The sequence below is a fragment of the Moschus berezovskii genome, chromosome 8 (assembly GCF_049115385.1).
Source record: "Moschus berezovskii isolate FMDL1 chromosome 8, NW_MosBer_1.0, whole genome shotgun sequence".
Lineage (NCBI taxonomy): Eukaryota > Metazoa > Chordata > Mammalia > Artiodactyla > Moschidae > Moschus > Moschus berezovskii.
Genome location: NC_142467.1, coordinates 92193756 through 92214444, shown reverse-complemented (window position 1 = coordinate 92214444; position 20689 = coordinate 92193756). Strand labels below are relative to the sequence as shown.

The 20689-nt window shown below is 52.3% G+C and overlaps 1 protein-coding gene across 4 annotated transcripts in view; it reads left to right on the top strand.

Annotated features, from left to right (window-relative positions):
• Positions 1–17730, top strand: part of GNG7 (G protein subunit gamma 7) — a 139983-nt gene extending 122253 nt beyond the window's left edge. For all 4 annotated transcript variants that reach the window (XM_088838856.1, XM_088838858.1, XM_088838857.1 and 1 more), the window contains 2 exons: positions 10855–10973; positions 14401–17730. In XM_088838856.1, coding sequence (XP_088694982.1) covers positions 10893–10973; positions 14401–14526 — 207 coding nt within the window. In that variant the 5' untranslated portion in view covers positions 10855–10892 and the 3' untranslated portion in view covers positions 14527–17730. The remainder of the gene's footprint in view (positions 1–10854; positions 10974–14400) is intronic.
• The last annotated feature ends 2959 nt before the right edge of the window (positions 17731–20689 follow it).

The window sequence follows — 20689 nt, the reverse complement described above, 5'->3', positions numbered from 1 at the left end:
CTTGTCCACAACCCAAAAACACACAGCCTGTATTCCTGAGTCCAAGTCAAACAAACCACTGATTTTTACCATCTTCCACCTCCTTCCTAGTTAGGAAAATATGTGGCTACCATTTTTTGGCCTTTTGGCTGAGATCAAGTGTAGTATGGGGGCTTCCCTGGTGGCTCAGTGGTAAAGAATCCAGCTACCAATCCAGGAGACACAAGAGACACGGCTTCAATCCCTGGGTTGGGAAGGTCCCATGGAGAAGGCAATGGCAACCCACTCCAGTACTCTTGCCTGGAAAATCCCATGGATGGAGGAGTCTGGTAGGCTGTAGTCCATGGGGTCTCGGAGAGTCGCTTTCACTTTTCACTTTCCTGCATTGGAGAAGGAAATGGCAACCCACTCCAGTGTTCTTGCCTGGAGAATCCCAGAGACGGGGAGCCTGGTGCGCTGCCGTCTATGGGGTCGCACAGAGTCGGACACGACTGAAGCGACTTAGCAGCAGCAGCAGCAAGCAGCTAAGCACTTCAACAACAGCGAGGAGAGCTTTTCTTTTTCTTTTTTTGAAAATGTGTGCTTAAAAATGTTATTCCATGCACACAAGGAAATATTACCCACAGAAAAGAGAGAAGCCCTGACACTCTCTACCACGTGGACAGACCCTGAGAACACGATGCTCAGTGAGAGAAGCAGACACAGAAGGATGCACAGGGTGTGATTCCACTGATGGGAAAGGTCTTGTTTCTTCCTGGGGCTGCTGAGGGCTGGACCGAGGAGAAGTCACCAGGGACAGCTGGCCTGGTCCTCATCACTCTGGCCTTGAGCCAGTTTCAGTAGACAGACATGTATACGTGTTTTTTCAGATGCTGACTTTTTTTTTTGGACTGGGTGGAGGTAAATATCGAGTTGATGGCTCTTGTGATTCTCTTGTGGTCCAAGGGCTTTTAGGGTTTTCACTTCCTGCTTATTTTCCTATGAAGATTTTGAAATTATTTTATCAAGTTCTTCCCCTTCTTCAATACTTTGGTTTGGTTTTGTTTTTCACGCCCTCTTAAACCTCTCGCCTTCCACCTGGGGTCATTTATCTCTAATATCTTTTTGTTTTATTTCTAATAAGGAAGGTCTGCTGGTGACAGACTCTTTGTCTGAAAATGTCTTTTGGCATCGTTGCCTGCATGCTCAATCTTGTCCGACTCTTTGCGACCCATGGACTGTAGCCCACTAGGCTCCTCTGTCCATGGGATTTTCCAGTCAAGAACACTAGAGTGGGATGCCATTTCCTTCTCCAGGGTATCTTCTCGATCCAGGGATTGAACCTGCATCTCCTGTGTTCTCTGCATTGGCAGGCAGATTCTTTACCACTGACCTGTGAAGTCCGAAAATGTCTTTGTTTTACCCTAATTCTTAAAGTTTGTTTTCACTAGATCTAGAATGTCACTGGATCCATAAAACTGTTAGTCCTTTTTCCTCCAGCACCTTATGTTTGTTCATTGGTTTTGTAATTAACTGATTTTATTTATTTTTTCAAATATTTATTTATTTATTTGGTTGCCCTGGATCTTAGTTGCAGCCTATGGGATCCTAGTTCCCCTAGCAGGTATTGAACCCGGGTCCCCTGCGTTGACAGCGTGGAGTCTTAGCCACCGGAACACCAGGGAAGTTCCTAACTGAATTCCTCTTCTGTAAAATGAACAGATCTTACATAGGTAGTTTGATGACTTTTGACAAGTCTATACACCTGTGTACACTAATACTTCAGTCAAGACAGAGAATATTTCTAATGTCTGTCTTCTTTCACCTGACCAAGTATTTTGAGAGTCACACACACGGCTTCATTTGCCGGTAGGTTCTTTCCATGGTGTGAGTATCCGTGGTATGAATTACCACAGTCTTTTACCCATTCTCCTGTTGACAAGCATTTGGGTTACTTCCAACTTCTGCTCTTACGAATACAGACATATAAACATCTTGTACAAGTCCTTTTGTGGAAATATGTTTTTATTTATCTTGGATAAGTCTCTAGGAGTGGAATTGCTGGGTCATAGGTTAAGTATGTGTTTAGCCTTATAAAATCTGTCTTTGCTGTGCTCAGTCATGTCTGGCTCTTTGTGACCCTATGGACTGTAGCCTACCAGGCTCCTCTTTCCATGGGATTTCCAAGGCAAGAGTACTGGAGTAGATTGGCATTTCCTCCTTCAGGGGATCTTCTCAAACCAGGGATTGAACCTGTGTCTCCTGACGCTCCTGCATTGGCAGGTGGATTAACCTTATAAGAATCTGCTAACTCACTTTCCAGAGCGTTGCACGCTTCTGTCAGTAACATGTGAAACTTTCTGTTTCTTCATCCTCCCCAGGACTTGGTGTTGTCAGTCTTTTAGATTTTTGCCACTCTAGCAGCTGCGAAGCAGACTCCGTGATGATTTTCAGTTATTCTTGCTCTGATGACTAATCATTGAGCACTATTTCATGTGCCCATTGGCCATTTCTCTGTCCATTTCTAAAATGTTTCTCGTGCCTGAGGTTCTAGAGCTTCTTGAATCTGTGGCTTAAGAGTTTTTCATTTTTGTTTTTTGTCAGTTTGGGGAACTTATCAGTCACTATCTCTTCAAAGATTGCTCCTGTTCCAGTCTCTCTCTCTCCCACTTCCAGAGCTCTGACATGTGTCAGACCTTACTAGAGCTTCCAGGGGGCACTAGTGGTAAAGAACCCACTTTTCCAATGCAAGAGACACAGAGACACAGGTTCAATCCCTGGGTCAAGAAGATCCCCGGGAGAAGGAAATAGCAACCCACTCCAGTATTCTTGCCTGGAGAATCCCATGGACAGAGAAGCCTGGTGGGCTATAGCCCATGGGGTCTCAAAGAGTCAGACACACTGAAGCGATTTGGCACATGTGCATACCTTACTGCATCCTGTGTATCTTACCTTGTTTCATGTGGCCCATGCTTCAGTCTGGATATTTGCTATCGTCTGGCTCACTGATTTTCTCCTTAGTTGTCTTTAATGATACTACTTCTTCTGTTGTGTTCATTTCATATATTGTCAGTTTCTACACATTCAGTCTTTTTCTTTAGTTTCCAATTTGCTGCTAAAATTCCAGCCTCACTTATTTAGCATGGTTAATATAGTTATTTTAAACTCTGTCGATTTTAGTGTATGGAACCCCTGAGGGCCTGTTGGTATAGCCTATTATTTCTGCCGATTTTTGTTTATGTGGTCCTATCTTCTTGTGTGCCTGGTCATTTCTTCTTTTTTAAAAAATATTTATTTGGTCTTAGTTGTGGTGGCTCAGAGGTTAAAGCATCTGCCTCCAATGCAGGAGACCCGGGTTCGATCCCTGGGTCGGGAAGATCCCCTGGAGAAGGAAACAGTAACCCACTCCAGTATTCTTGCCTGGAGAATCCCATGGACGGAGAAGTCTGGTAGGCTACAGTCCACGGGGTCGCAAAGAGTCGGACACGACTGAGCGACGGAACGGAATGGAACGGTGGTGCATGGGATCGTCAATCTTCACTGCAGCATGTGGGATCTAATTCCCTGACCAGGGATCAAACCTGGCCCCCCTGCACTGGGAGTGTGTAGTCTTAACCACTGGGCCACCAGGGAAGTCCTGCCTGGTCTCTCCTGATTGTGTGCTAGATATTGTGCCTGCTGACTCATTTGTAGAAATAACATGAAGCCTAAGGTGATGCTATTTTCCCCCAGAAAGGATGGACTTCCATTTACTTCTGCTCGGCATCTAGGGTCACATTAATCTGGTGTTGGGGACAGAGGTTACTCATAACTCAGCTACAGTTGCCATGAGCGCCTGTCTGCTGCCTGTGGACCTTTTCCTTAGAAGGCAGCCCTCTTATCCCAGCTCATATCAAGGAGGTGGGGGCTCCCCAATCTGTCTCCCCTCAGGATGCCCTGTATCTCAACCTCTGTGCCACTAGCCTCATGCAACCCCCTCAGCCTCTTGGCAAACCCTCCACCCCAGGAAAAGGCAGCCCCAAAGCCAGACTCCTGGGCTTCCATCCCCCTCCCCAGATTTGGGATGGAAATCCTTCACTCTCTCAATGGTCCTCCAGTGCCTTTGAGCATCTCGACCCTGTGCAGCGCTGCCTGCTGCCCTCATCAGAAGGGTGTCCACACGAGCTGGCCACCACTGTGCTAGTGGAATCTGCAGAGAGAAAGGTTTATCCAAGGTCCAGATGGCTAAGGAGGAGGCCAGGAACATAGATCTTTGTGATCTTAGAGCCACAGAATGACCAATGGGGATCCAGTCTCAGCTTTTATTATTTTTTTAAGATTTATTTATTTATTTGGCTTGGTGAGTCTGTGTTACAGTAAGTGGGGTCTACTCTTTCCTGCAGTACACAGGCTTCTCACTGAAGTGGCTTGTCTTGGTGCAGAGCATGGGCTCTAGGGTACAGGGGCCTCAGTAGCTGTGGAGCATGGGCTCAGTTGCCCCGAAGCCTGTGGGATCTCCCCAGATGAGAGATGGAACCAGCGTCCCTTGCATTGCAAGGTGATTCTTAACCAAGGAAGCCCTGGGCTTTTACTTTTTATTTTATTTATTTCTGGCTCCACTGGGTCTTTGTTGCTGCACGTAGGCATTCTCTAGTTGTAGCAAGTGGGGGCTACTCTCCGGTAGCAGAGCACAGGCTCTAGGGAGTACAGACTTCAGTAGTTATGGCTCGTGGGCTTAGTTGCCCCGTGGCATGTAAGATCTTAGATCCCCGACCAGGGATCGAACCTGCATCCGCTGCGTTGAAAGGTGGAATGTTAACCACTGGACCACCTGGGAAGTACTATTCTCAACTCTTAGAACATCCACCCTCTTCTCTGGTTGAGAAAGCCCAGCCCCAGGCCAGGGCAGTGAGTCCAGGATCTCCCATTTCCAGACTTTATCTTTAGGAACAGGGAGACAGCCTCGTCCCCTGGACTGAGATCAGAGGCTCTGTGGACTTAGCAGGAGAGTTTTACAACCGAGGATCACCTACCAGTAAAAGGCCACTAACCATGTCCAAATATGGCAGGAAAGTGACTGGACGTGGCCGGTGTCGTGGGTGCCAAGCCCAGCTGGAAGTCTCACCTCAGTCTCACCTCTGCTTCTAGGCTCAAGGGGAGGGCCCTGCAGGCATTCAGTCTGGCGGAGGAGATAGACCGTCCACATCTCTCCATCTCTGACTCTGCTACTGATTCCATTCATTCCTAGTTTTAACTCAATTCACTTCAAACTCTGCCCCTCTCTCTCCCCCATCCTTTGTGACACCCCACCCTGCCTGGCCCCTGGGCAGGTGAGAGGAGTGGCCACTGAGCTGCCAGCCAACTGTGCAAAGAGCAAGATTTCTCAACAGCTTCCAGCAAACCTGCCCGTCCACGTTGGCTGGGCGCAGGAGGTCTAGGTCACCTTCTCTCTCACCCCGTCTCCCCGGCAGCTGTGTTTGTAGGGTGGACCCACCATGGCTACCAACCTCAAGGGTCCCTGACCCCCAGCATAGGAACTTGGGGACCTGGAGGTTGGTCAGTCCCTGTGCTTGAGACGGGGTGTCCCTCTGAGCACTGAGCAGAGCTAACTGGAGCTCAGAGCTGCACACCTTGGGGATCTGGGGCAGAATTTGGGTCTGCTCTTTCTGCAAGACCGCTGCCTCCCACCCTGCCCCCACCCCCAATCAGAAGGCTGCGCTCGCTCCCACTTCTGTTGTTGGTTGAGTTCAAGGGAACCTCTGACCCTGTGTGACTTCTCCCAGCCAGGTTGTTGGATACTAAGAAATTTTGTTTCATATTTTGCTGTTGTTGCCAGGCTGAACCGCTTGTGGGATCTTAGTTCCCTGACCAGGGATTGAACTCACCCGCTCCACAGTGAAAGTGTGGAGTCCCAAGTACTGGAACACCAGGGAATTCCCAGATGCTAAGATTCATGGGGTCGCGGAGAGTCGGACACGACTGAGCGACTGAACTGAACTGAAGAAATTTAAAACCTGTTTGGAAACAAACTTTTGTTCTGCTCAGTATCACTTCACTTCAAGCTGAACCATCTCAGTTCCCAAAAAACTGTTTGTATTTTCCTAAAAGAATCTCTTTTAGCTGCAGAGAGTCTTCTGATAAGAGAGTTCCACAAAAGCTTTAAATCCTGCTCCCAGGGGACATTGGGTGGTATCTGGGGATCCATGGTTCATCACAACTCAGGGGGAAGGGGCACTCCTGGCATCAAGGGTGTAGGGGCCAGGGAGGCTGCTCCACACCCCACAGCTCCCAGGACAGATCCCCACAGAGAGTGATCCGGCCTTAGTGTGAGCAGGGCCTGAGGTGACCTTGTTCAAACTAGGTATCCAGCCATCCTGCAGCCCACTGTGGAGAATAATTGCCCTCCCCTGGTTATGGTTGATCCTCAGGTGCACTGGGGCCTGGCACCCGGGTTGGGGTCTGCAACGCTCAGGGGTGATCCTCTGTCTGTCATCAGCCCAGCTCACAAAGCATCCTGGGCGCTCTGACCCACACGGCCCTTGCCTCTCCGCCACACGCCCTCAATACTTCTGTGGGAGCCTGCCTGACCCCAGTGACTTCCCGGCCCTTTACTGGGAGGCCAGCCAGGGCCCAGTGGCGTCTGTTAAGCTTCTATTTTTAGGCAAACCTCACCCCCAAGTCATGCCCCCGGCCTCGCCAGGCCTGAACTGGCCTCTCCCCAGGCAGGAACCTGACCGCGGCCTGCAGCTCCAACCGCCTCCTCACTCCCTCCTGGAGGGCCTGCTCCCATCTTCTCCCCCCGCAGCTTCTCAAGGCCCTGCCTGGCGTCCAGGGCCTTCCAAAGCTCCGCTGGGCCCAGGCAGGCCCAGCCAGGTCAGGTGCCCCGGGCATCACGTGCCTCTGGCAGAGAGGCCGCTGGTGAGGAATGTTCCGGGCTGACTCAGCGCCTGTGCCTGCCCGAGGGAGTTGACCTAACCCCGGGGGCATGCAGTGAGGCCGGCCTGGGCCTGCCTCCACCAGGACCAGGCTTCAGTCTGCTGTCTATGTAGCTGTGACATGGCCACGTCTGGTCTTGGCCGCTCAGCACACTCATGCCCACACATGGATACACGCTGATGCACACTCATGCACATACAAACTCATAGACAAATAGGCATGCATGCAAAGACACACATACTCACCTACACATGTGTGCCCACATACCTGCACACAATTACACGAAACCCAGGGGAGCCCCCTGTGACCGTCCCCAGGTGCCTGGGGTTATAACCCAGCCCAGAGGGCATCTCTTAAGGGCATCATGCCCAGAAGAGGAAGCCAGCAGTGCTGAGGGACTTAGTGCCCACGAGGGAGGCCGTGATTGGGGTGCCCCCACAGGGTGTTTGGGGCTCCCAGGGTCCTGGTGGACATTCCAAGTGTGGGTGCTGAGCAGGACTCCCCAGCCTTCCAAGGAAAACACGCCATGGGGCCACCCCGTTTGTTCTCTGTCAGCGTCTATATTTAGCACTGAGTAATTTCGGTATTTTTAAGTTGAACCAAGGGCGGTTTTCCCTGAGCTGGATGTTTTGTGGCCGCTTTGAAGCACTGTGCTGAATCAGAGCACTTCGGGAGCCCACACGTGGGCCCCGCGCGTCCGGAGCAGACACATTCAGGCCTTTTCTGACCCAGAGAGGGGCCAGGATGTCTGGCAGAGAGGCAGGCGGCAGGCAGCAGCACAGAAGGGATTTTTTTTTTTTTAATGGAAACTTGGATTGAGATCACTGTAGATTCACACACGGTTGTATCAGATCACTGACAGAAAGGCCCTGTATCACCTGTTGACACAGATTCCTGCGGTTTGACGTGTGTGCATGTACTAAGATCTTTGCCAGTTCATCCCCCCACCCTGGCAGACCTGTGAACCTCCCCCCACACACAGTCTGGATCCTTGGCTCTTGAGTGAGGACCCCTGGTGCATGCCTGTCTCCCCAGACCCCTCCCCAGGCCGCCACCGCCCTGAAACCAGGAATCCCTCCTTGACATCTCAGAGATGTTTTGTGTGCAGAACCACACAGCATGGACTCTGGGGGCTGCCCTTTTCACCCCGAGCGATTTCTTGGAGGGCCATCCAGGATGTACACTTCCACAGTCCATTCCTTTTGTTGTTGTTGTTTTTAATATCTATTTATCTGTGCTGGGCCTTAGTTTGCGACACGCTGGGTCTTCAGTCTTCGTTGCAGCACAGGGGATCTTTAGTCGCGGCATGTGGGCTTTAGTTCCCTGACCAGGATCGAACCCAGGCCCCCTGCATTGGGAGCACAGTCTTAGCCACTGGCCCACCAGGGAAGTCCCCAGTCTATTCCTTTTTATTGCCCAGTGGGAAGTTTTTTGAAAACCTGGAATCTGCCTTTCCTTTTCGGACACTGTCCCTGTCTACTGACTGGGAAACAGACAGAGGCTCAGTGTATCGAACCTGGGCTCTGCATACTCCATATTGAACTAATATCATGCAGACCCACTGGGAGCTTCCTCAACCCAGACAACGTGCTCACTGGGGTTAGGTCATTTTCTGCTCTGATCTCAATGCCAGAAGCCCCTCCCCCAGTCATGGCAACCACAGATGTCCCCAGGGGTCGCCCAGTGTTCCTTGGGACAGGATCTCCCTGGGTGAAAGCCCCAGGTTAGGGATCCCATGGACCCCACAGGGCACTGGGTTCCTTGACCATGTGACCCCTGAGGTCCTCAGATGCTGCTCATCTAAATACACACCTCAGGGATTCCCAGGCAAAGTCCAGTGGCTAGGACGCCACACTTTCACTGCTGTGGGCCCAGATTCAAGCCCTGGCCCAGGAACTAAGATCCTGCAAGTGTACAGAGGAGCCAGATAAATAAATAAATACATGCCTGAGTGGGAGGGAGGGGAGGTGACTCACAGACACTGGAGTCACCCTGGTTCACACCATCTGACCATCAACGGTTTATCCTACTGTCTAGTGTGAGTTGGGATCAGATTCCATTTCACAGCCTTGGCACTGTCAACATTTGGGGCTGGGTCATCCACTGTGGGGGGCCACCCTGAGCACTGTCAGGGTTGAGCAACATCCCAGGTTCTGATGACCACAGATGTCTCCAGACATCACCCAGTATCCCCAGGGGGCAGGATGATCTCAGTTGAGAACCTCTATCCTAGGGCTTACTAAACATGGATTGGATGGAATAGGTAGGATTTTTAACCACCTTAAGGAAAAGAAAAAAATTTGCATGACTAAATTATAAAAATAAATTGATATAACTCATACATGACTGGTGGGTATGTACAATGGTGCAACCACTCTGGAAAACAGGTGCTGTCTTAAAAAAAAGTCAACAAGCAGTCGCAGTCCTCAGCATTTATCTCTGAGAAATAAAGGTTCATGTTCATACAGAAGCCTGCAGTAGCTCTGTGCTGACATGGCCAGCACCAGAAACTGGTCCAGGTGTCCTTGGACAGGTGAAGGGTCCACACCATCTACCTTCACTTGGCCTGCACATGAGTGGACTCTTGAGCACAGCTACCGGGGTGAGGCTCCAGATCATGAGGCCAAGTGAAAAGCAAAACCAGTCCCAAAAGGCCCTATACCCTATGTGTATATGTGCTTAGTTGCTCAGTCGTGTCTGACTCTTTGCAACCCCAAGGACTGTAGCCCGGCAGGCTCTTCTGTCCATGGGGATTCTCCAGGCAAGAATTCTGGAGTAGGTTGCCGTGCCCTCCTCCAGGGGATGTTCCCAACCCAGGGATTGAACCCAGGGATCCCACATTGCTGGTGGAATCTTTACCATCTGAGCCACCAGGGGAACCCTCCATACCATATGGTCCCATCTAAAGAGCATTCTCGTAACTAATTGAACATGGATGTAAGTCAGGTGGAAATGGGCGTTTTTAAAATATTTATTTATTTGACTGATCCAGGTTTTAGCTGCAGCACAGGGGATCTTTGATCTTGCTGCAGCATGCAGGATCTTTTTTATTTAGTTGCAGCATGAGGACTCTCAGTTGTGGCATGTGGGATCTAGTTCCCTGACCAGGGATCTAACCCAGGCCCCCTCCATTAGGAGCTAGGAGTACTAACCACTGGATCACCAGGGAAGTCCCAAGACATTTTATATTTAATTATATTTCAATTCACTGAACAAATGACCAAATGAAGGCAAGAAAACTGGCCCAGGCCCTCCAGAGGAAGAGTAGGGTACCCAGGACCCATGGGTACAGGCTGCTCACATAATCTGCCTGCATCCAGGGCCAGGGGTCTAGCCCTGGACAACTCTGCCTCCATCGGACACTGGGCCATGTCTGGGGACATCTCTGGTGGTCACACTGGAGGTGCTCTTGGCATCCAGAGGGCTGGTGTACACCCCACAGGGCCCAGGACAGCCCCCCCAGAGAGAATGACTGGCCTCAGTGCCAGCCATGTTGGGGGAGGGGCAGGTGCAGGAGTCAGAGAAAGCCCCCCTCCCCTATTCTGAGCCAGCCAGGAGTGGAGGCGGAGGTTTTGTGAGCTCTCCTGGGGCCCTTGGGAGGTCACGTCTGGGGAGCACTCACCCCCAACCAACCATGGAGGGAACTATAGGAGAAGGTGCCCTTGGCCAGACCTTTCACCAGGGCTGGGTTCAATCCCTGGGTTGGGAAGGTCACCTGGAGGAGAACATGGCAACCCACTCCCCATGGAGAGAGGAGCATGGGAGGCTACAGTCTACAGGGTCGCAAAGAGCTGGACATGACACGACTGAAGGACATGCATGCACCCAGCACGACCCAGAGGACATAGGCGTCATGACTGCAGGATGGCCAGGCTAGGGGCCCCAGGAGGCTCCGGAAGGGGGCGCATCCCTGCTCGCCATCCCCTACCTGCAGTCCCAGGACTTCACGAGTCAGCTCATGTCTATCTGTTCCCCACCCAGCTCTCTGGACGACGGGGGCCCAGAGCTGATGGCAGACAATGTCAGCCACTAACAACATAGCCCAGGCTCGGAAGCTGGTGGAGCAGCTCCGCATCGAAGCTGGGATCGAGCGCATTAAGGTGAGTAGCGGAGAGGCTGCTGGACACACCTGCAGCAAACGGTGGGCACAGAGGCTAGCAGGGCAGTGGGACTTCGCACTTGGCTGTGCCTCTTGATGTGTGACCTTGGTTACTCGCCTAACCTCTCTGAGCCTCCATTGCCTCAGCAGAAAGACACACCTCCTATTAAGCTAGGTTGTGTGTTGTTGTGAGGGTAGATGTGCCAGTGTGCTTCATAAACATGGTGAGACCAGAGGCAGGCCTCAAGGTCTGTTGTGAGCCCTTCAGGCCTTGGGGTCCATCCCTGGATGGCCCCAGAGAAGGCCGGATGGGGCCCCTCCAAGAGGGAGAGCCTGAGGCAGGCATTTTCTCTTCTGGCCCCTCATCCTCAGAGCTCTGTGCCACTCCCTTGTTGTGAGAGATGCAAAGTCAGAGACCCAGCCCTGGGCAAGGGAGGACACGGGGTCTTTCGATGTTTACTTTTGGCACTTCTGCATGGGTTGCATGTTTGGAAATAAGCATGTTTTGATTTTTATGCTAAAAAAAAAAGAAAAAGGACAAGCAGTTCCTCCTCAGAAATGCTTAACCCATCAGGGACCAGGAACATGCAAAACAAGATACTGCATAATTGGGCAGTCAGCTTGGCAGGCTTTTTTTTTTTTAATTATTTGTATAAAGTTAACCATTTTTAAAGTGCACAATTCAATGGCATTTGGTGAACTGAAAACGTTGTGCAACCATCATGACTAATTCCAGAACATTCCATCACCCCAAAAAGAAACGTCCTCATTAGCAGTTACCCCCATCCCCTCCCCCAGCCCCTGACAACTAGGAACCCACTCTCTGTGTCTGTGGACCTGCCTGCTCTGCACGTTTCCCATCAGTGGAATCACACCCTGTGTGTCCTTCTGTGTCTGCTTCTCTCACTGAGCGTCGTGTTCTCAGGGTCTGTCCATGTGGTAGTGAGTGTCAGGGGTTCTCTCCTTTTCATGGCTGAGTGATGCTCCCGTGTGTGGAGGGATACATGTATTTATATAGCTGAATCTTAAGTCCACAAGTGGACATCAGGATGACATCCAGGGCTTTCAAAGAATAAGGACCAATGGGCCAGTCATGGCCTCTTACACAAGAAAGGTGTCTGCCACTTTTCAAAATCATCTTCTCACCAAACCCGTGTCCACTTTGCCAGGGATGCCAAGCTGCCTCCAAGCAGCTGACTCCTGCCACAGACCCCACCCAGCTTGCAGGTGAGCGGGCGAGGGCCAGGGAGTAACCGTCTGGAAGACACTGGTGGTTTACGCTCCCTCATTAGCCAGGCTCCAGCTGCCCACTGCATTAGTCAGAGATACACGACGATATATTACAGAGAGTGAGGGAGCGTAAGAGGCAGCTTAAAGCACTGGGTCACGCAATCGTGGAGCTGGCAGTTCTGAAGTCTGCTGGGCTGAACGATCGGCTGGAGACCCAGGGAAGAGCTGCTGCAGCTCGAGTCCCAAGGCCATCAAGCAGTCATTTTCCTGAAGGTCTTCAACTGATCAGATGTGGCCCCCCACATTAGGGCATGTCATCTGCTTTATTCAAAGTCCATCAATTTAAATGTTAATCTCATCTAAATTTAAAAGTTAATCTCATCCCTGGTAGCTCAGCTGGTAAAGAATCCACCTGCAATGCAGGAGACCCCAGTTCAATTCCTGGGTTGGGAAGATCCCCTGGAGAAGGAAATGGCATCCCAGCCACTCCAGTATTCTTGCCTGGGAAATCCCATGGACAGAGGAGCCTGGCGGACTACAGTCCATGGGGTCTCAAAGAGTTGGACACGACTGAGCAACCAAACAACAACAATAAGAGACATCTAGGCTGGCCTTTGACCAGACAGCCAGGTACCCATGGCCTCGCCAAGTGAACACATAAAATCACCCATCACTCATGTGTTTGTTCAGGGCTTGCCTCCCCCAGCACCGTCATCCTCTGTCATTGTTCAGTGCAAACACTCGCCCTGTGGCCCTGCGGTGGGAGAGGGAGGATCTTTGAGCGCCTGGCACCTCCAGCCCAGCCAGGTGGAAGGAGGTCGCTGCAACCCCCGGGTGGGGTTGGGGGGCCCCCCATGAGGCGTCTGAATGTTCCAGGACTCTGAGCACTCAAAGCATTCCTCAAGGCTGAAGACAGAGCAGCCCGGTTGAAGTGGTTTCCTCCGCCAGTCCCAGCCCTGGCAGAGATCGCTGACTCACCCACCCATTTGATGTTGGGAGGGCTCCCTGGCAGCCTTTGAACATGGGGAGGAGCAGAGTCAGGAGTGACCCATCTCCCTCCCAGTCCCTCCTGAGGTTTTGTGGCCCCAAGACAGCAACCAGGGACCACAGGGCCAGCCTGAGGGAGAGGCGGGGAGACGAGGCTGAAGGCACGTGGCATCCTGTCTCCAGGAATCCAGGCGGAGCAATAGGATCCGAGCCTGGGGCCCACGCAGAGGCTCCTCTGCAGACTTTCTAGAGAACCCCTGCCCGCCGCTTCTGCGGGTGGGGAGGGGACTGCCGAAGAGTCAAGGGCTGGAGCCGCAGAGGTGTGCCTGTGCCCCAGACTCAAAATGGGGCTGGAGCGGGCAGCCTGGACAGGGCAGCCTGCCCCCACCCCTGTCCTCCCTGCACCGGACACCAGACATTGCTCTCCCCAGGTCATCTTCCCCAGCACCGGTTGGGCAGTCCCTTCCTCTTCTCGCTCCTCTTCTGGGGACTCTGATGCAGAGGGCCCTAAGTGTCAGCTTCCTCACCATGGTCACGGCAACCCCACTGGTCAGACAGCACAGGAATCGACCACTGAAGGACCTGTCCCCCATGCCGGGCCACCTGCCAGCCAGGCTGTCCCCCATCAGGTTCTTTCTTGGATGGACATGGAGACTTAGACCCAACCCTCCCCTGACCTTCCCTTCAGACTCCACACAGGCTCTGCTAGAGGGGGCTCAGTCCTGTGGCTGCTGCTTTAATCTTAAAATTCCAATAAAACACACATAAAATTGACCACTAATGATATTTTGTGTGTTGACAGTGCTGTGTAACCATCACCACCACCTAATTCCAGAACATTCCATCACCCCCAAAAGAAGCCCCCTCTCCGTTAACAGTCACTGTCCCCACTACTACCCCAGCCCCTGACAACCAGACACTGTGTCTGCGGATCAGCCTGCTCTGCACGTTTCCCATCAGTGGAATCACACCCTGTGTGTCCTTCTGTGTCTGCTTCTCTCACTGAGCATCCTGTCCTCAGGATCTGTCCACGTGGTTCCAAGTGTCGGGGCTTCTCTCCTTTCTGTGGCTGAGTGGTGCTCCCCTGCATGTGGGACACGGTGTGTGTCTTCAGGTGACGGGCACTAGGGTTTCTCCATCTTCTGGCTTCTGGGGACACAGAGCCTCAGCCCTTTCTCATCTTCCCTCTCTCCTCCTGTGCCCACACCCAGGTCTCCAAAGCCTCCTCGGAACTCATGAGCTACTGTGAGCAGCACGCCCGGAACGACCCCCTGCTGGTGGGAGTCCCCGCCTCCGAGAACCCCTTTAAGGACAAGAAGCCTTGTATTATCCTATAGCTTGATTGTCTTGCTCGCTCAACTCCTCCACCCCGCTCCCCTTCCCCCGGCCAGGGCGTCAAATCAAGGAAAGCTCTGAATTCCGAAAGAAATGCCAACAGTCACCACTGCCCAGATGGGGTAAATTTACCGTCTGGGTTCAAATGGATTACCAGACCCAGTATTGCAACCCCATCAGGGGCCGGGCTTCACCACCACTTCCAATGGGGAATAGCTGACATGCCCCAGCGATGTGGTGACAATTTCTGAAAACTGAACTGCCATTTGAATCGTGGTTGGGGCAGAACTGGGCCGGAGGGGGGAAGGGAAGGAGGTGGGTGGATCCACCGCTGGCGTGGGCAGCCCGGGCAGGTGGCAAGTCTCACACCCTTGGCCATTTGGGAAGACTTCTGCCGAGTGGAGGATGCGATGCTTTTCTGGGGAGGTGGGAGGCTGTTCAGCGGAGTAACATTGGGTGGGAGTTGGGAGGAGGGACATAATGCACCCTTTTGTGGAAATTTTTCTCCTTTTCATTTAAAATCTTGTAATTCCATACCACTAAGATCAGGCATCATCGGCTGAATCTGAGGCAAAGCGGGGTCATGTAACAATGCACACACGGATTGTAGGGGCCAGGAGGAGAGCTCTGCCTGTGAAACACTGTCCCCCAGGGCCACCCCGCTGCGTGGCTTTCCTGTGGCCCGTGTCACCCTCCAGCCACGCTGCGGCTCCCACCCACCCCAGAAAGGGATTTTCAGCCTGTGGCCCCGGTCACTGTGACATCCAGCTGTGTTTTCTTTAGTTTTAAGCAGGAGACTTTGGCGCTGGCAGTGAAGAGGCCATGGCCCTGTTTAGCTTCTTGGTGTTTTGTTTTGTTCCGCTTTCTGCATCTCCATGGCTGTTTTTCCAACAGAAACGCCACCTGGGGAGACCTGCCCGGGGTGCCTGGTGCTTCCGGGTTTGAAAAGGTGTGGGATTGTCTGGAAGTCGCTGCAGAAGCCGTGGAGATGGGAGCCTCTGCCCAGACACGGAGAGGCACTCGCCGTGCTCCACTCCCACTCACACCCGACTACCCGGTGTGTATGTAAGGTGTCCTGGAGTGGCCAGTGAGGGACAGGGCAGGGGGCTTTTTACAATGGCTGTTTCCTATGCTATGATATTGACAGTTCAAGAAGCAGGAGGCTGGAGGACTGGCCGAATGCACACCTGCCCTTCTCACCTGCCAGGGCCACCTGCAGCCTCCAGGACCCCATGGCCTGAGCTCCAGGGGCCGCCTGCTCCTACAGCCGGGAGTGTCAGGCTCCCAGGCCGAGCGCGAGGGTCCTGGGCAGCCAGCACAAGGCACATGGGCTGGCAGGACCCAGAGCCTCCGCTCCTCTCGTGCCCCTGGGCTCAGACCTCGCCTGGCTGCACAGGCTGGTAGGATGCCCAGCACCCCAGAGTGCAGACCCAGGGTTGCGCTCCCCTCCCCCAGCACCCAGCTCTCTCCGGCTGGTCCGGGAGCACCTGGGGCCTCAGGGAGCCTGGCTCCCCCGCACCTGAAATTGGACTGGGAAAAGCCCCTGAACCCCTGACCCCTACACTGCAGCCCAGGGTGGGGAGGCCCCACCTGCCCACCCCTGGCAGAATAGCAGGATGGAATGGAACAAAGCCTATTCCAGAAACCCTGGGCACACCCCAGGGGTGGGGTGGGGGCAGCCAGGGCACAGTGGGGCTCAGCCTGAGGGGCAGCAAGGGCAGCCCACGAGCCATCTGCTGACCCATCACCCTTTGCTCTGGGACAGAAGCCTTAATCCCTTGAGCCAGAGCTCAGTCCACGCACACCCAGCCTTCTTCCCAAGCTCCCACTGACCCAGGCTCCCACCGCTGGGTCCCAAAGAGGACAAGTGGTCCTGATCTCCTTGGGAGCACCCGGACCCAGACCTGCCCCTCTCTCTGGCCCCTGCCCTGCCAGCTGTGCCAAGCCCAGCACCACCATGTGTCCCCATCAAGTGACCCTGGAGAAGCCAGCAGAAAGCAAAGCTCAGGACCCCTGGCAGAGGGGGTGGGGGGAACCTGAGTTCAGCAGCCCCATCGCTGGCTCCAGGCTCAGCCAGCTGATGGCCACCCACCCGCTCAAACCCTGAAGCAAAATCAGACCTGGGCTAGAGCTCCCACCTTCCCCCCTGCTTGAGACCCCAGGGACTCAGTGGTCTGGGTAAAGTGAGGTCCAGAGAGCATGGGGACCACTGTGCCCCCGCCCCATGGCCACACCCGCCCAGCTGCCTCCCAGGTACCCACCCACAGCCTCTGAGCCCAGGGAGGTGGCGGCGGTAGGAACCCTGCTGTGGACTTCCTTCCAGCAGAGGAAAAAGCGCTTTTTCCCTTTTTTATTTTTCCTCCTCAACATCAGAGTCCCTAGGGTAGGCCTGGAGCATCGGGGCACACAGGACACTGTTCTGCTTGTGCTTTTCTGGCATGCATGTCAGCAGGAAAACACAGTTTTCAGGGTGTCTTGGAGATGGTAAGCGCCCCACAAGGCCAGTGCCTCTCAGCCACGTCCCAAGGAAATTAGGGGGACACACACACACCCACACACACACCCACAAAAGGCGGTGCTGGGCAATGGCTGAGTCTCCTCTCTGGAGCCTGCAGTGCTTTCCTGGGCCTGGCCCAGCCCCCATTCCATGCCCCTGCCCCATCCTCCCCAAAGGCAACCCCCAGGCCCAGGACGAAGTGACTCGGTTGTGACCTCCGCCCCATGGGAATGCAGAAGGTGCTTTTTCTTCCTCTGATGTTCTGGCCGCCCTGTCTGGTAGACTAGGCTGGAGCCCCCAGGCGGGCAGGAAACAGTCATTAGACCTCTGCCCCAAGCCTGAGTGATCAGGAGCAGTTTCTGGGCCATGGGGAGGTCACCACAGGTAGCTTGTCCTTCAAGAGCCTGCGGCTGGGTCCCCTGAAAAGAAGCCATACATCGACACCCCGCCGACTTCCCCCCAACCCACCCCCGTCCCCGGAGACTATTGCCAAATGTTGTAAAGACTGGTCACCAGGTTCTCAGAAGCAATCTGTGGTTCTAGCAGGTTCTACCCCATCTGTGTGTGGATGTCCAGTGGTTTTTATTTCTGATTAAAAAAAAAAAATTGTAGGTGTGCCACACCCACTTTCCTCCAGTGTTTTAATATCGTGTGGAATTGTTACTACCGAGTGAATTAATCCACAATAAAAAGGCTCACTGCTCCTTTCCTCCCGCCTCTGGCCCTTCCTTGGCTCCCTGGCTACTGCTCGTGGGTACCGGGAGGGGTGTGCGGGCTTGGCTTCCGCAGTGGTGACAGTGGTGACGGCTGCCCTGCCACCCCAACTCCCCCCCTTCCCCCACACCAAGAGGCAGACAAGTCACCTTCAGTTTCTGATCTCTGGTTAGAGAATGTACTGTGTTGTTTAGTCACTAAATCATGTCCGACTCTTGTGACCCCATGGACTGTAACCCACCAGGCTCCTCTGTCCATGGAATTTCCCAGGCAAGAATTACTGGAGTGGGTAGCCATTCCCTTCTCCAGGGGATCTTCCCAACTCAGGAATTGAACCTGCACCTCCTCCATTGGCAGGTGGATTGCTTACCACTGAGCCACCAGGGAAGCCAGTCAGAGAATTCAGAGGGAAGCTATCTGAGGTTCTGGCACATGTGAGCCGTGGGTCCCAAGGTTTGAGGGTCGTGGGAAAGCACCATGCTCCTCTGAGAACTTGGAGCCCGGGAAAATTTTAATCTCACCCCTTCCTTTCTCCATCACCCAAACTCCCAGGAAGAAGAGATGGGGCTCTTGGCCCCACCTCACAGCACATCACAAAGAGTTAAATCTTGTTTTTTCCCTAAAGATGCTTACTTAAATTTGCTTATTTTTTGACTGCACAACATGCAGGGCCTCAGTTCAGTGTCCCCTGCAGTGGAAGTGCAGAGTCTCTCTCTTTTTTTTTTTTTTTTTTTTTACTGTGGGGGGGTCTTTGTTGCCGCATGTGGTTTTCCCTATTTGTGGCGAGTGGGGGCTGCTCTTCATTGCAGTGTGTGGGCTTCTCATTGCAGTGGCTACTCTTATTGCAGAGTACAGGCTCCAGGTGTGCCAGCTTCAGTAGTTTCAGCATGTGGGCTCAGTAGTAGTTTCGGCTCATGGTCTCTAGAGCACAGGCTCAGTGGTTGTACCACACGGGCTTAATTGCTCTTCGGCATGTAGGATCTTCCCAGACCAAGGATCGAACTGGTGTCCCTTACATTGCAAGGCGGATGCTTAACCAGAGAAGCCCCAGAGTTCAGAGTCTTAACCTCTGGACCACCAGGGTTCATCTTTAACTCAGATGTTCAGGGATAGAACCATCACATCGTCATGGCAGTCTCCATAGCCAGGTCCGTAACACAAGGTTCATTCAAACACATCATACTAATTCGTTCTTTTGATTTATCAAAACGCTGAGCGGTGTAGAATGGGACATGAATATGGAGGCGAGAACACAGAATTAAGGTGCCAGACCCTACATCCACCTGTGTAACTGGCCTTAGAGCCTCTTGAGACCCTGATGCTCTAGCCAAAAGATTGGACGTGAGAGGCATCAACGGACAGGACTGAAAGACCAGATCTGGGACTTCCCTGCTGGTCCAATGGTTAAGACTCTGAGCTCCCAGTTCAGGGGGCCAGGGTTCCATCCCTGGTCAGGGAACTAGATCCCACATGCTGCAACTAAGAGTTCACAAGCCGCAGCTAAAAGATCCCATGTGCTAAGACCCGGTGCAGCCAAATAAATAAATATTTTAAAAAAGAAGATCAGATCTATCACTCAATTTTAAATCTGTGGCCAGTCACCCGACCATAGCTCAATGAATTCCTATGTCTGCGGTATCTATAAATCCTCTCATCACTTCTAAAATCGTGTATTCCATTTTTTCTACATTTTTCTCTTATACAGTTTCTTCATCCTGTTTTTACATTTCTTCCTCTTCATCTTTTTGATACATTGAAAAACCTCAACAAGTGGAACCTGCTCAGCCTCCTGGGGAGCTTGGGCAAGTCACTCTAACTACAGGCACTTAGTTTTTCAGAGCTGAGAGCAAGACCAAAAACATCAAGTGAGACCTTCAGGGTTTCTTCATGATGATAAGAGGCACAAGCCACAACGGAGATGAAACTCACTCTGATTACACTAGCTCAAAATATCCAAAGAACCTTAGGGGCTGTCAAGATCCTGTGATAGTTCTGAAAGATGAGTGCTATTATTCTTTCAACATTTCTTTTTTTGTCAAGTAAGAAAATAATTTTTTTTTATTTTTTAAATTATTTTTAAAATTAATTTGTATTGGAGTATAGTTGCTTTACAATGCTGTGTTAGTTTCTACTATATAGCAAAGTGAATCAGCTATAGGTATACATAGCCCCTTTTTTGGATTTCCCTCCCATTTAGGTCACCACAGTGCACTGAGTAAGGTTCCCCGAGCTGTACAAGTTTTTAAAAGCTTTTGTTGTAGTTGACTTACATTCCATTCCGTCGCTCCGTCGTGTCCGACTCTTTGCGACCCCGTGGACTGTAGCCTACCAGGCTTCTCCGTCCAGGCGATTTTCCAGGCAAGAATACTGGAGTAGGTTACCGTTTCCTTCTCCAGTGGATCTTCCCGACCCAGGGATCGAACCCGGGTCTCCCGCATTGGGGGCAGACGCTTTAACCTCTGAGCCACCAGGGATTTACAATGTGTTAATTCTGCTATACAGCAAAGTGATTCAGTTATGTGCGTGCTAAGTTGCTTCAGTTGTGTCTGACTCTGTGTGACCCCACGGACTGTAGCCCACCAGGCTCCTCTGTCCATGGGATTCTCCAGGTGAAGACTACTCGAGTGGGTTGCCATGCCCTTCTGTAGGGGATCTTCTGTCTCTTGCATTGGCAGGTGGGTTCTTCATCACTAGCTCCACCTATACACACACACACACACACACACACATATGTTCTTTTTTAATATTCTTTCCCATTATGGTTTATCACAGGCTATTGAATATAGTTCTCTGCGCTATCCAGTAAGACCTTGCTGTTTATCCATCCTATATGTAATAGTTTGCCTCTGCTAACCCCAAACTCCCAATCTGTCCCTCCCTCTACAGCCTCCCCCTTGGCAACCACAAGTCTGTTTTCTGTGTCTGTTTTCACCATTTCCATAATGTCAAGTTCA